The sequence below is a fragment of the Polypterus senegalus genome, chromosome 7 (genome assembly GCF_016835505.1).
Source record: "Polypterus senegalus isolate Bchr_013 chromosome 7, ASM1683550v1, whole genome shotgun sequence".
NCBI lineage: Eukaryota > Metazoa > Chordata > Cladistia > Polypteriformes > Polypteridae > Polypterus > Polypterus senegalus.
Genome location: NC_053160.1, coordinates 76676982 through 76692273, shown reverse-complemented (window position 1 = coordinate 76692273; position 15292 = coordinate 76676982). Strand labels below are relative to the sequence as shown.

General features: G+C 35.3%; 1 protein-coding gene across 5 annotated transcripts in view; it reads right to left on the bottom strand.

Moving 5' to 3' along the window:
- The window catches only part of LOC120532665 (solute carrier organic anion transporter family member 3A1-like), a 410803-nt gene extending 400517 nt beyond the window's left edge, over positions 1-10286 (bottom strand). For 4 of the 5 annotated variants that reach the window (XM_039758919.1, XM_039758916.1, XM_039758918.1 and 1 more), the window contains exons 1-3: positions 10030-10286; positions 9343-9568; positions 7878-8331 (exon numbers count right to left, since the gene is read on the bottom strand). In XM_039758919.1, the coding sequence (XP_039614853.1) occupies positions 7878-8331; positions 9343-9480 (592 nt within the window). In that variant the 5' untranslated portion in view covers positions 9481-9568; positions 10030-10286. Of the gene's footprint in view, positions 1-7877; positions 8332-9342; positions 9569-9763; positions 9966-10029 lie in introns of those variants that run through there. The other variant, XM_039758917.1, reaches the window with a different exon arrangement.
- Positions 10287-15292: the final 5006 nt, after the last annotated feature.

Below are 15292 nucleotides of genomic sequence, written 5' to 3'. Positions count from 1 at the left end.
GTAACATAACTACACAATGTTTTAAAATATGTACTGGTTAGGTTTAAAATTTCTGAACAACAAGACCTTCAGCCAAAGAGGTTTTCTAAAATGTCTGTTGATCCATTTAGACTATTATGATATCATTCAGATAAATCAAAAGGATCACAAAGAAATCAAATTTCATATGGTGGTAAAGGTAACCATTGTAATCGCCTGAATTACAATATCTAAAGGGGCATCCTGACCTACACCAATACTGTATTTATAGGTCCTGTCAGAGATGCCAATAGTAATGGTTTCTAGAATTCTTTGATGATACAAGGATGGAGGTGGGAAACAACACTAGGGATTTTCCATTTAATAGGTGTCCCTGCTATAGGGCAAGTGTCCTTGACTTTTTAAGGAAGATATGAAGGTTAAAATTGCAGCTGAGGCTACTAGGGGATATTCTAGGAAGATGGCTTAAAGGGCTCCAAATGTAATGTTAGCAAACTACCAAGAAGAATTTTAACGAAGCCACCGGGAGGCAAGGCGAGGTCAAAGTTACAAAATGGCTAAAACTGGAGGATCTACTGCTCTGTATATCAAATCTAAACCACAAGCTGAGAATCAGAGTGAAAAAAACAGGCATAAGACAAAGACTAGAAATTTTTTAGACAAAAAGGTTTCAAAAAGGATGTTTTTGGAAAAAGAGGTTTCTGTTTTTAACCCATTGTGTCGCAATTCAAAGGTCACAATCTCGGAAGACAAACCTTCCCCCATAGGAAAATTTTACAGCTCAAGTGTTGATCTTGCCAAAGCCCCCTTTGTACCAAAAAAATTTCTGACAATGCCCATTAGGTAGGATTTAGTGTTTCAGATCTTGACAGGTTGTGCTGCATTTTATAGAGGGAAGTGGATCAACCACTCTATGGGGCTAGGTGGGGATCATACAATTGTTTAGGTAAGCTAATTATCCTTTACTGTTTTCTCAACTGGTTTAGTTGTTAATACTCTTTCTATTATGTAGCCCTGCAAGTTTATTTGTTATTAGTAAGACACCATTTTTCATTTTATTGATTGTGGGCCCAAATACATCTCAAGAGTGTTGAATTCAAGCCACACCCTTAACCAAAGAATTAAGAAAGAAAAGAAGATTACATATTTGAGCATGGTGTCTTTCATACAATGTTTTATTTACGTCCAAAGAAAATAAATAGGAAGACATTTTTTTTTATAGTAAATCAATTCTTACAAAGGGTTACATTGTAATATTATTAATAAAATTTTTCAAAATCATTTTTAGTTGTTATCCATCCACCAATATATTGGCAGCACTGGGCACAAAGCAGGAATCAACTCTGGATAGAATGGCAATAAATTGCAGGGTACACTTCCATCCACAGACACTTAGACAGGGACAACTGAGCAAAAAGCAAAGTGCACAGAGAAATTTACACATAGAGACAGAACAAAATCAGCTAACACCAAGCTGTCAGTGACCTTTATTAACCAATGAGCCAACATGTGCCTTTTCTTATGGTTTATATAATTTCTTATCTGATCATATTGCTAAAATAATTTAGTACTACTGTATGAGCTTCTGCGGTGGGTTGGCACCCTGCCCGGGATTGGTTCCTGCCCTGTGTTGGCTGGGATTGGCTCTGGCAGACCCCCGTGACCCTGTATTCGGATTCAGCGGGTTAGAAAATGGATGGATGTATGAGCTTTAAACAACAATAGCTACTTGTGTAAGTGTATTACCCAAATTACAAACGCTATTTAGGAATTAATGTTAGATAATACACTACAGATAAGTTACTTTTATGAGGAAAAACAAATTAGACTGGAATATAATCAGAAGTAGCATTTACATAATAGCGATCCTGTAGGCACTTCATAACTTTCTGTGGGATGTACTCCTTCAGGTGTCAATATTTAATTAACAAGAACAACAGAAAAGGATAGCAGTTCATAGTGTGTTCTTTATGCATCTTACATGTTAAACACAGATCTGAGGCACCATAGCTCTATATTTGAACGTAAAACTGTGTTCCCGCAGGCCCTGCAGATTTTTATTCAACAATTAAAGATTTGTTTCCATTACTTTAATGTGAAAAATGAAAAATATTCATAGATTACCATACTAGAGAGATATAGTGAAAAATGAATGCAGTTTTAATATGAGTCTTTTTTCAGGTTTTTATAGAAGATTGATTAAAACATGTAGCCTTAACTGTGCCTAAAAATTAATGTAAAAACACCCACAAAGAGCAAGAACAGGTGCAAACTACTTAATGTTAATTCTTCCCAAGATTAACACTTCATATACTTCTTTCTATGAGAACTGCCTTTCAAAGCATTAAGAGTATGGAATTTGTATCAGAACAGAAGAAATTGCTGTTACATTCTGGGTGCTATAATTATGCTGATATCTGGTTAGGTCCCTTCTTTAATTCTACAGGGTGTGGCAGAAATAACTCCCACATTTCAAAGGGGGATTGAAAAAAATGCTACAAGGTATCACCAAAAACTTTTTATTTACCAAATGTAGATATAAAAAAGTTTTTTTACTTTAAGTTTTAAAAAGTATATTGTTCAAATGGTGGCCTTGACGGCTGATACACATTTGGAGCTGTTCTTGGAAGTTTTCCATCACTCTCACTAGCATGTCGGGCGAAATTCCTTCAATTTCTTCTTGAAAAGCCTCCTTTAGTTGGTCCAAGGACCGAGGACGATGTTTGAAAACCTCCTGTTGCCCTTACTCTTTGAACCCACAGCAAAATCATTTTCCAGTCTGGAACACTTTCATCAGCACGTAAAGCAAACCGCGTGCAAAACACACTCTGTGTGGCAGCTACAGATTCGCCATTTTTGAAAAAAGCCTCCACTACAAAGCCTTGATGCTCAACTGACCACGGCATGGTGACAACTGAAAACTTTATTATGTACCGTACCTAACGGAATGGACCGCACCCCTCTACCTGCTTTGGGGACCCCACAGTGATTTTTTGAAATGTGGCAGTTATTTCTGCTGCACCCTATACAAACAAGTATTAGATAAATTCTCCCTCTACACAACAGACTTCCAGCACAATACCAGCACTTGGCATCCACAGAAATTTTCAGATGACTCATCCATCACAGGCAGCAATAATAATGGAGATGAGTTAGAGTACAGGAAGTTTCTGGAGGACTTTGTGTTATGGTGCAAGGTCAACAACTTGTAATTCAATACCAGCAAGACAAAAGAGCTGGTGGTGGACTTTAGGTGTGACAAGGAACCTCTGAGACCTGTCACCATCCATGGGGTGTATGTGGAAGTGGTACAGAGCTACTAGTACCTAGGGGTCCATATGAACAACAAACTTGTCTGGTGTGACGATACAGTGGCACTGTATAAGAAGGGCTAGAGCAGACTGTACTTGCTAAGGAGACTCAGGTATTTTGGTGTGTGCAGCAAACTACTAGATATGTTCTACTAGTCCATAGTAGCCAGTGTGGTGTCCTATGCTGTAGTCTCCTGGAGAAGCACATTGTCTGAATAAACTTATATTGAAAGCCTGGACACACTGGAAGATATTGTGGAAAAGAGAATGGTAGCAAAATTGCATACCATCATGAAAAATACCCTCCATCCCATACAGAAGACGCTCTCTTTTAGTACTTTTAACCACAGACTCATCCCACCACAGTTGTGCTAAGAAGCACATCTAGGGGCCTTTTCTTCCCACTGCTATCAGGCATTTTAATGCTTCCTCCCAAGGCACTTATTAAGTTTATTTTGAAATAGCATTTTGAAATATCTGAACAATATACATTTATTTATTTATTTTACATATCAATTGATTGATTGTCTGTATTATTTGTCCTGTGAGTCTTTATCCTTGTTTTTATGTTTCTGCTGCTGTATGCATGTGAATTTTCCCCTTAGGAGTAATAGAGTTTATCTAATCTAATCCAATCTATTACAACACTCCGAAGGTCCTTTTTGAACCCAGCAGGTCCTGCTTCCCTTCAAACATTAAGACATTAAAATAATTGTGGCAGGATCCAATCATTCAGTCAAACAACCTCATACATCCTCTTCACCTAGCTTGTCCAGAATAACATCTAGTTGAGACGTGAAGACCCCTATTGCCCTACTCTCTACTACACTACTTGTCCATTTATTTCATGTGTCTATGGTTCTTTACTTGAAGAAAAACTTCTTAACATTTATGTGAAATCTGCCCTGAACATGTTGCCAACCGTGTCCCCATATCCTTGTTGAAGAATTTATTTTAAAGTATCAGCTGGGATCCACCTTACTAATTCCTTTCATAATTTTAAACACTTCGATCACCCATCCATCATCATCATCTGTCATCCATACATCTCACATTATTAATTGCACCAAAGAGGCTCTATGTCTAGTCACTGTTCAAGGAGTGGATGTAGAGGTGGGGCTCTCTTACAAGTACTTGCAGGTCCACATCAATGACAGGTCGCACTGGTCTTGTAACACAGAGGAACTGTAGGACAAATTGTGCACCCACAGGAGGTAGTAGCAAAGGAGAGAAATAAAGCAAAACTCAGTGTCATTATGAACAATGCGACACATCCTCTCTCTGACACACTAACACTGAGTACTTTTAGCCAACCAATCATTCAGCAGAAGTCTGTCAAGAAATGCTACATGGGCCCTTTTATACCAACGGCAATATGTCTGCATAATGCCTCACCGTGACTGTGAGAGCCAATGTAGTAATGGAAGTGTGTGTTCAGATCCTAGTGTGTGTATATGTGTGAATATCTATCTATCTATCTATCTATCTATCTATCTATCTATCTATCTATCTATCTATCTATCTATCTATCTATCTATCTATCTATCTATCTATCTATCTATTGGTCTTCATATTACAGATATTAAAAAGCAGCACTAAGAAAAGTCCATAGAAGAGCAAATAGGCTGTTTCCAGGAGATGAACCTTATTAGTTTAAGCAAAGAAAGATTAAGGAGTGACATGACCCTACTCAGGATGAAGCAAGTTTGGAGATAGATAGATAGATAGATAGATAGATAGATAGATAGATAGATAGATAGATAGATAGATAGATAGATAGATAGATAGATAGATAGATAGATAGTGATGAGTCCACTATGACTCCTGCATGCTTCTCATAAGGATTACTTTTAAGTTTCAGACCTCCCATTGTGTACTTAAATCGAACATTTCTGTTTCCTATTAGTAACACCTTGCATTTCATTTGCCACAAATCTGCCCCTGTCTGTATACTGTCCAAGTCCTTCTTTAACAATTTAGATGTTTCTGCTTTATCTGCCTTTCCACATAATTTGACATCATCTGCAAACATAACTAGCTTGATTATATTCTGTCCAGATAGTGGCCTCAGCACTGATCTGTGAGGGACACCACTTTTAACAGCACCTAATTCTGAAAATGTTCCTTATACCATAATCCTTTGCTTCCTGTACTTGAGCCACTTTTGCCAAGACCTACACTTTGTACCTTGAATTTCTACTTGTTTCAGTTTAATATCTAACTTTTCATGTGGAATCTAATGAAAAGTCTTATGAAAAGCAAAATAAATAATATATGCACCTATTTTATTGTATGCTTTTGTTGTTTTCTCATAGAATTCCAGTATAATACTGACACATGGCCTTCCCTGTCAAGTTGACTGTTTCCTAATACATCTGTTCTAGATAACCTATAGCGACTTATCAGCTTGATCACCCTTTTTATACAATAGGATAATATCTGGTAGCCTGCGGTTTATAGGAATTTCCCCAGTGTGCACAGATTTTCAAAAAATGTTTTAAGGGTTCACTGTATATATGTACTCACTAACTTCCTTAAGCATTCAAGGATAAACCTATCTGGAATAGCTGAACAACCCTTTGTAGTATGAAGTGGGCATTGATGATTTTAGACAATTTAGATATGCAACAGTATAACCTATTTGTGAACTGTTTATCTAAACACAGAAGTAAAAATCAAGCCTAATTCCAAATATTTTAAACAAAACAAATTCTAGACAAAAAGTATATCTTTACCTCATGCATTTTAACTTACTAGTTATCTGTACAACAAATTTTGCATTAAACATGACGGTAGAGCCTGAACACAATTTACTGTATATTTTGCACTTGTAAACATTTCATATTGAAATTTGTCTGACAATAGTGAAGGCTGAAATAAAAAAAGACATAATTTACTATATATATATATATCTATATATATATATATATCTATATATATATATATATCTATATATATATATATATATATATATATATATATATATATATATATATATATATATATATATATATATATATATATTAGGTAAAAAATAATCTTTACCTAGTGAAATTAATTTCAAAGTTGTGTTGAGAGAGCCAAGGGATATCCACAGACAAAATCACATTTTGAAGGCAAACGTTAGAGAAGAAGAATAAAATACACTGCATACTTGAAAGAGCAGATTACAAGTGACGACGAGGACAAAGCAAACAACAGGTATAGAGTAATATGGGTTCATAAGCCATGACTGACTTTCTACAAAGTGGTTTATACCCTTTAGCTATTTTACCAATTCTTGGCAGGTATTGTGGGGAAGCGGCTAAAGATTTCCACTTTAAACAATGAGGTTGCCACATTAAGCCCCAAATTGACTTAATGTGTGATACTGGGCAAGCTGTAAAAAAAAGTATGCATATAAACTTTAGTACTCAACATATGAAGAGTGTTAGATTGTTATTGATTATAAAAGCTATAATTTAAGCAGCCAAAGAGGTATACAGAGAGCTACTCCTGCTCAGATGGTAAGGTGCTCAGTGCAGGAAGTTCCTCCTCACTGGGCTTTTAAATATTTATTCTGGTTTTTGGGTACAGTGTTGGTTAGGGTTGTCAACTAGGCAGCAATATATGCCAATCTAAGGCTTTTAAGAGCTCATGGTGAGAATAAATTTGAAAGATATTTTCGATCAATAGCTCACTGGCAGTAGAGAGTTTGGTTAGAGATAAAACAAAGAGAAATGTGACCGTGGAGATGTGGGAGATTGGGGAATTGGATTAGCCACTCCATCACAGAATGCATCATAAATTTTTCATCATGTACATTTAGGGAGCCATAAATGATAAATCAGTTGAAAGTTAATGGACTGTTACTACTTAATTATGTGATAACATTCTCAAATCTGCTCAGTCCAGTTCATCAGGAAGCCAGATGCTTAATTGGCAACTGTGGACACAAGGCAAGAATCACCCGGTCGCGAGTCCATCACGGGGCCCACCCATATACACACACTAGCTCACACTCAACATATCTTTATGGAGCTTGTACAAAAAACTACAAAGATACAGAACAATGTACAATCATTACACAGACATCAATACACAGATCCGGCTCTCTGGCTAAAGATCTGCATTGTTATCTGGGATGTTGCTGGTTCAAATCCTGTTACTGCTAGAGGGGATCCTACTCTGTTGGGCCCTTAACCTGAAAATTACTTCAGGAGTTCTGTACAATGGCCGACCCAGTGTGCTAACCCCTAAAACTCATGCGAAAAGACAATTTACCTTTGTGGATTAACAAAGTATATCAATTTTTTTTTAAATCAATGAGGGTACTGGATATTATATTATATTATATTATATTATATTATATTATATTATATTATATAGCATATCAATACAATTGCAATCAGAATGCTAGAAAGTAGTACAAATTTAACAAATGTTAACAAAAGTGTTTTCCTTTAGAGAAAAAGATATGCAATGAAAGCAAATATCTTTAAACAATTTCTAAATATCAATAATCTCACAGGAACTAGTTTTAGCATTTAAAGATTACTTAAACTGAGTAAATGTCCCAGCTTCACTTTGAACATTTTATACACTCACCTAAGTAAAGAGAAGAATCTTTCTTTTTGACGTGGTCATCCATATAAGATACACCCAGAGGCTGCACAGAGGATGCTCCAATACCAATCAAAACTTGTGCCACCACCATCAGCATATACATCATGTTTGTGGATTGCGTCTCCTCACAACTCTCCATAGCAGAATTTTGATCTGTTGGTGGTTTTCCAATTGAGCATGTATCTCTTGATGTTGATATTTTCACTTTTTGGTAATCGTATTGGTGGCTCACAAATTCAGGTAAAGCACACAGAAGTGAGCCAAGTGCCATGATAATTCCGCCACATCCAATAAGTCTTGGTCTGTGACCCTTCCCACCAAAATAGCTTACTAAAAGGATTACTAAAAGGTTTCCAATTTCAAAACCACTTGCGATTAGGCCAAGTTCAGTTGTCCTCAGACTAAATCTCTTTTCCAAAGTGCTTAGCATACTGATCTGTAATAAATAAAAGCTGCATGTTTATAAATTTCAATTTAAGGATCAATTTGTAAAAAAGTGACACATGAATATTTCTTTATGGATCCAACCTAAAATTAAACTATCCTCAATACCCAATCTGTAGCATCACAAGAATATGAGATATACACATATGCATGTGTATGGCAAATGAGTAAAAACCTACAAAACCTTAGTCTTTCCACAAAAATAATGTTATAGCGAAAAGATGAGCAAACATAAATTAGCACTTTCTCACATTTCTTGTTTTGTATCTCTACTTAAGTCTAAGAATTGGAAAACTTGGAGCTACAGTATGTCAGTTTACCACCAGATAAAAAAAAGAAAAGTTAATATTTGTCATGAAAAATGAACACATTGAGGAAGAAGGTGTTTCATTGATGTTTTCCATTCATATGAAAATTTAATTCACCACTCAAATAGACAATATAATTAATTTGAATGAATAAATAATAATAATTATTAATACTTAATGAAATTAATCAGTTTTGGAAGCAGAGATGCATTTATATATTTAAGTTTTGCCCTGTGTTTAATGAATCAATAACTCCACATTCAAAGTCGACCAGGGTTTAAAATCTATAAAATGCAAGGGGTGGTTATTTTTTAATTTACTTATCAAAGCAAATACAATGACATCATATAAATGTGGAAGATTTAAAATTACAAAATTTTTCCTGTTTAATTTGTGCTTTATTTTAGGAATTTTATTATTGTGTAAATGTCTAAAATACACAATCTAGGTCTCTACTATATAGTGCCTGTTACTTTTATCTATCTATCTATCTATCTATCTATCTATCTATCTATCTATCTATCTATCTATCTATCTATCTATCTATCTATCTATCTATCTATCTATCTATCTATCTCATGTAATGGCATATTTGTACTCACTTTTGGCTATTAAAATGAAATAAATAAATAAATTAAAAACAACCTTGCAGCTGTTTTTATAATTTTAAGGGGAAAAAAACCCAAAATAATTACCAAGTAAGCATTGCCAATGCTGTTAGCGCTTAGAATTAGGCAAAGGGTAGCAACAAAAGCTCTGATATCTCCGAAGCAGGACTTGCTTTGCTTTTTTTGGACTTTAGTCGTTTGGTTCTCTTGCAGATTATTAGCCATAACGCCCACAGTCCGTTAAATTTACAGATGAAAGCCTCTGCTGCTGCCGCCGCCGTTCACGTCCAGCATTGAAACTTTTGCCCGTCGTCTAAAAAAGGAGAATAAAAAGAGATCACAGACACTCTCGCACATTAAATGCTACATGAGTACGAACTTAGTTTGTTTTTACACGTGCTGACAACTTTTAAAACACCGCGAAGACACAGCTGGTTCTTCCTCACAAAGGAGCAAACTAAGCCTAATTCAAAATCTTTCTTTGATTTTAGTGTTAGAACACACTCACATATTTAATTCAACTTTCCATTCATAAATCGATCTAACCGATCGGTCATTTATGCAAATCCGATTGAAACAAAAAGACATTATCAGCCCCAAGTGCCTGACTGCTCCTTGCTCACGCTGTCCAAGGTGCTAGATATCAAGCGCTAAATGAGCATCGCCGATGACAAAGATCACTTGTGAGTTAATAACACAATCGCATCTTCAGCCTTAGTCCTCAAACATTCTCCTAGAAAGTAAATCAAACCAGCCAATTGACAATACACCTACCTTCCAGTCAGAGAAGTGCAGCACGCGTCACTGCATGGCATTGACAATAAAGAAAGTAGAAAGCTTTTGCGTTCCAACCGGTTGATACGTTCACATTTGTATGTAATTTACAACTCCTAGTTACTAAGAACCCTTCTTAAAACCGTGAGAGAAGAAAAAAACTGACTCTCTGTTACATTCTTTCACAACCTCGTCAAATTTATAAAGCATGCCATGAAGAAAAATCTGCCTGGCGACACGCTGTTTCTGAAATTGAAGCCTGGATAAAATCTGTAAGCTATCTTTATGTCTGCCGCCAAACTGACAGTCATTTTTTTTCATATTTCGATAAAACATATTGATGCCATCTTGTGGCAAGACCGAGAGGTACAGCAGCTTAATAGGAAATAAATTAACACAAGCTTCTTTGCAGAAACGGGAACTTACCAGGTGTTTAAAACTAAAGTGAAAATTTCATTATATTGTTATAGTAAGAAGGAAAATAATATGTCTAGCACAAACAAGAAAGATAAGCACTGAGAAAAGGATTCCAGTCAATTTGTACATAGTACAACGAAATTCTTAGTTACATGTCCTCTAAAAACAGTTGACAAAATGCAAACTATCTATCTATCTATCTAATAACTGAATTGTTGTGATTATTTGAGTTATATAATCATGATCAGTGGTATGAAATGTAATATATATTATATTATATTAGTATTAAGCATTGCATCCCTAAACTGAAATAAGCACATTAGAAAATTAAATAAGTGTATTATTCATTTGACTACCCCATAGTTTTTTTGCCTTGTGCTACCAGGAAAATCTCAAGCCCCCACAATTCTGATTAGGCAATTTTAATAATGAATATGCATTAATACATTCCCCACTATTCTCTAAAACAATTATTATACAAAGTTTCAGAGAAGTTAGAGTCTCCCCGGGCATCACAAGGCTCAAGATGAAAAGATAACACTGCACAATATATCAGTCCAAGGGCAAGCATAACCACACATAAACCCACAGACTATTTGGACAATGGTCCACTATTGTGAAAAACGTACTTATTTACAATGTGTATACCACAGACCCCTGACAAATGTGTGTTTGCATTTTTATACATTCCTGTTTATCCTGTGGTCAGAGAGTGTCATATGCTGCTTTGACTGGCAAGTTACAATTTTACTGTATTCTGTCCACGTGACTATACTACCACATTTATTACCAATACTACTGCAACGTCTACCCACTCATACAGGGCCCAGTTAGAGCTTCGATCAGGTGATTTGTATGACTTTCAGATGTGAATAGAACTGTGAAGAACCAAACATGCAGGAAATGAAGTCCACACAGACAGCATCCAGTTGGAATTTAAGCCAGCTTTCCATGGGCTGTGTGGGCAACCAGTAAGTCATGATAAATTACTTTATATTACATTAGCAGGGGTATGTTACTGACGAGAGGAAAAATAAAGTTCAGGTGTGGCCATGAAATAAAGCTTCTCAAGGAGAAAAGCTTTAGGATGAAACCTACCTTATGGTTTACCCATACAAATGTGGAATCTATTCAAAATTTGGTGGACATACAAACAACAGTGTGAATGTGCATACTAGACAAATATACATTCAGCTTTCCATATAATATAATATAATATAATATAATAATTAGTTTTATTTCCTTGCCAAATAAAATCTATCTATCTATCTATCTATCTATATATATATATATATATATATATATATATATATATATATATATATATATATATATATATATATATATATATATATTATTTGAATAGGAATATAAATAACAAGCTGGTTAAGTTTGCAGATGATACCAAGATAGGTGGATCAGCAGATAATTTTGAATCCACTATATCATTACAGAAAGGTCTTGGATAGCAAACAGGCTTGGGCAGATTTTTGGCAGATGAAATTTAAAGTCAGTACATGTACAGGATTACACATAGGAAGTAAAAATATTAGGTTTGAATACACAATGGAAGGTGTGAAAATCAAAAGTACACTTTATGTGAGGAATTTAGGAGTCATAGTGGACTCTAAGCTATCAACTTCCCAACAATGTTCAGAAGTCATTAAGAAGGCTAACAGAATGTGTATATATATTATATAGCACGATCTGTGGAGTACAAGTCCAAGGAGGTTATGCTCAACCTTTATAATGCACTGGTGAAGCCTCATCTTGAGTACTGTGTGCAGTTTTGGTCTCCAGGCTACAAAAAGGACATAGCAGCGCTACAAAATGTCCAGAGAAGAGCGACTAGGCTGATTCCAGGGCTACAGGGGTTGAATTATGAGGAAAGATTAAAAGAGCTGAGCCTTTACAGTTTAAGCAAAAGAAGATTAAGAGGTGACATGATTGAAGTGTTTAAAATTATGTAGGGAATTAGTACAGTGGATCGAGACTTGTATTTTAAAATGAGTTCATCAAGAACACAGGGACACAGTTGGAAACTTGTTAAGGGTAAATTTCATACAAACATTAGGAAGTTTTTCTTTACACAAAGAACGATAGACACTTGGAATAAGCTACCAAGTAGTGTGGTAGACAGTAAGACGTTAGGGACTTTCAAAACTCGACGATGTTTTTTTGGAAGAAACAAGTGACTGGCAAGCTTTGTTGGGCTGAATGGCCTATTCTTGTCTAGAGTGTTCTACTGTTCTAATCTATCTATAATATAATATAATATATTATAATATAATATCATAATATCTATAATATAATATAATGTCTTAGATTTGTTCCAGTTTTGCAGTTGTTAATGTTGGAAAAGCAGGTGCAGCGAATGAAAGAGATGGATATATCTTTATTAAAATGATAGAATATTACAAATAGACATAAGCTATTGTATAACTATAGTAAGGGTAATATGTACATTTAGTACTAATTCAGTACAATCATTTTGGACCAAAAGATTCTAAATGCAAATTATGTAAAAAAAAAAAAAACAAACAACAAATGCAGTGTAAAACATGCTGTAAAATGCAATATCTTTTTTATTCAGTCCAGGAGAAAGACTGACACTAATAGTTTTTAGGCTATTATTGTCACATGCACAGAGGTACAATGAAATTCTTACTTGCACGTGCTAATGGCAGGTTGCCATTCTCCAACACCATGACTAGTGAGTATATCTACCTTACTTCAAAACTTCTGTCTTACTTACCAGAAACATCTCGGACTGCAGTAATAATTCAGCAAAACATTAATATTTTAATAATAAACATTGGCAGGCTTTCCCTCTTAAGATGTGAGACTATTGCTTTATATGTATTTCTTCTGTATTTACTGCAGTATTTGTCCTTTCATAATGCATTACGATACTTTTCCTGTGTACCTGGTCCAGCTACTCCCAGATATCAAATGTGAGTTAATGGAAATAAGATTTATCTTTCTTTGGAGCCAGAGTGCATATCTGATTCATAAGGTAATTATTATCGTGTGTACAGCGTTTAGTGACATTCTTACTTGCAAGTTCTACTCAGCACGCAGCACGTTGCCACTCACCAGCACAATGATTAATGAGTTTAACTACCTTACCTTGAACCCTCTGTCTTCCTTACCTTGAAACAGGTCTCAAACTGAAGAAGTCACCAAAGTGTCCATTAATAGTTATCATATTTGTACAAAAAAGACCAATTTAAAAATACATTTTATTTTTGCTCATCTTGGCAGACAGCATTATTTTCTTTCAGTGTGTATTCTGTATTTGCCTTACAACCTGAGCCTCTCTGAATCACTGAGTGCTTTTTTTGTGATGGGGTTGCAGACAGATAGCAGGTAGCCGCATCTTCTTGCAATCAGTGTTCTGAGACCACAAAAGAATGGCAAAAGACGACTTCGAGGAATTCCATTAAATAAGATAAGCTAATCATTTTGTATTAAGGGTATTGTGTCATTTTAGGGTCTGAGAGAGTTACTGTATGCCAATTGAAATTAAATATGCTTGTTACAAAATAAACTCTTAAATAGAATTAATAGTATTTCATTAAATAAATAAATATTTCTGCTAATTTAACCATTACCAAACATAGCAATCCCAATGATCTGATAATCCTTAATCTGTTTTTTTTAAACAGATGTTTGTTATGAATCTTTATTTTGAAATAACCTTTAATAAACCCAAACTGTCTTCACTGTGGGTAGAGTTGCATCCTCAGGTTTTCATTTTTTTCATTAACTTCTGTGGAAGCTGCAACTGTAAAAAGGTATGTGTCAAATTATTTAAAATTTTTATGGAAAGCATGTGCATGGTTTTCTGTGCACTGTGTAATCAAATAGCATTCTTTGTAAGGCTGGATTGTACTTTATTTCTAATGATTTGAATAAAAAAGCCGTTGAATCACTGGGTGTGGGGGCTGTGTTTTGTTTTGAATGCCATTTGACATCATCTAAATAACACGATTTCCATTAAATGATGTATTGGTCAATGAACAAAGACAAGATGATTTGACAGAGTAGAAATTAACAATGTAGCTAAAAGGCAGAAAAGCAAAGGGCTTAGCTTTTAAATGTTCTTTTCTGTCCCCATTTCTTTCACTTTAATAACCCTCTGATTAAGACCTAAATATAACCTTTCATCTCTGTAATTTAATACTTTTACACCTTTTTTCTGTGTGCTCTCCCTTCTCTAAACAGATTCAGTCAGCCGTCTATGAATTTTGCAGATAATCTTCTGTTTTCCACCCTTCTTCTTTTGATGCTCTATTACAGTGGTGTAGTCAGCAGGAACTGAGCTGGGAAGATGACAGAAATGACCTACTTAGTGGTGCTGATCATTCAAGTTTTCTCTGTAGAATGACTCAGTCCCTCAATCCAGAGCTCTGTGTGGAAGGAAAAAAGAACCCTGACTACTTGAAAAGTATAACTGTGTCATATCTTACTATCTTGGCATCCTTTCTTCCAGGGTTTCTTAATTTGTCTTCTGTCTGTCTGTCTTTGAATAATCAGAACTGAAACCTACATTAAATCCACTCCTGAAACCTTTTGCTCCTGCTACTGCATCGCATATCCCCTCTCATTCTTTCCCTACCAGGTTGTTCATAACCTGAGATAATTCACAATATCTTTGAGCTCACCGCCCACTGGCTATTCTCTCTCGTCTTTTTCTCTCACAAATGATGGTGATGTCTCATTTCTGCTGTGTAGTCAATAAATGTCTGCACACTTGGCTATATTTATATACATTTTCTTCATTCCGTCTCCTCTAGCATTGCTACTTACATCTTGTCTGTCTGTTCACAATTACCGTCTTGTC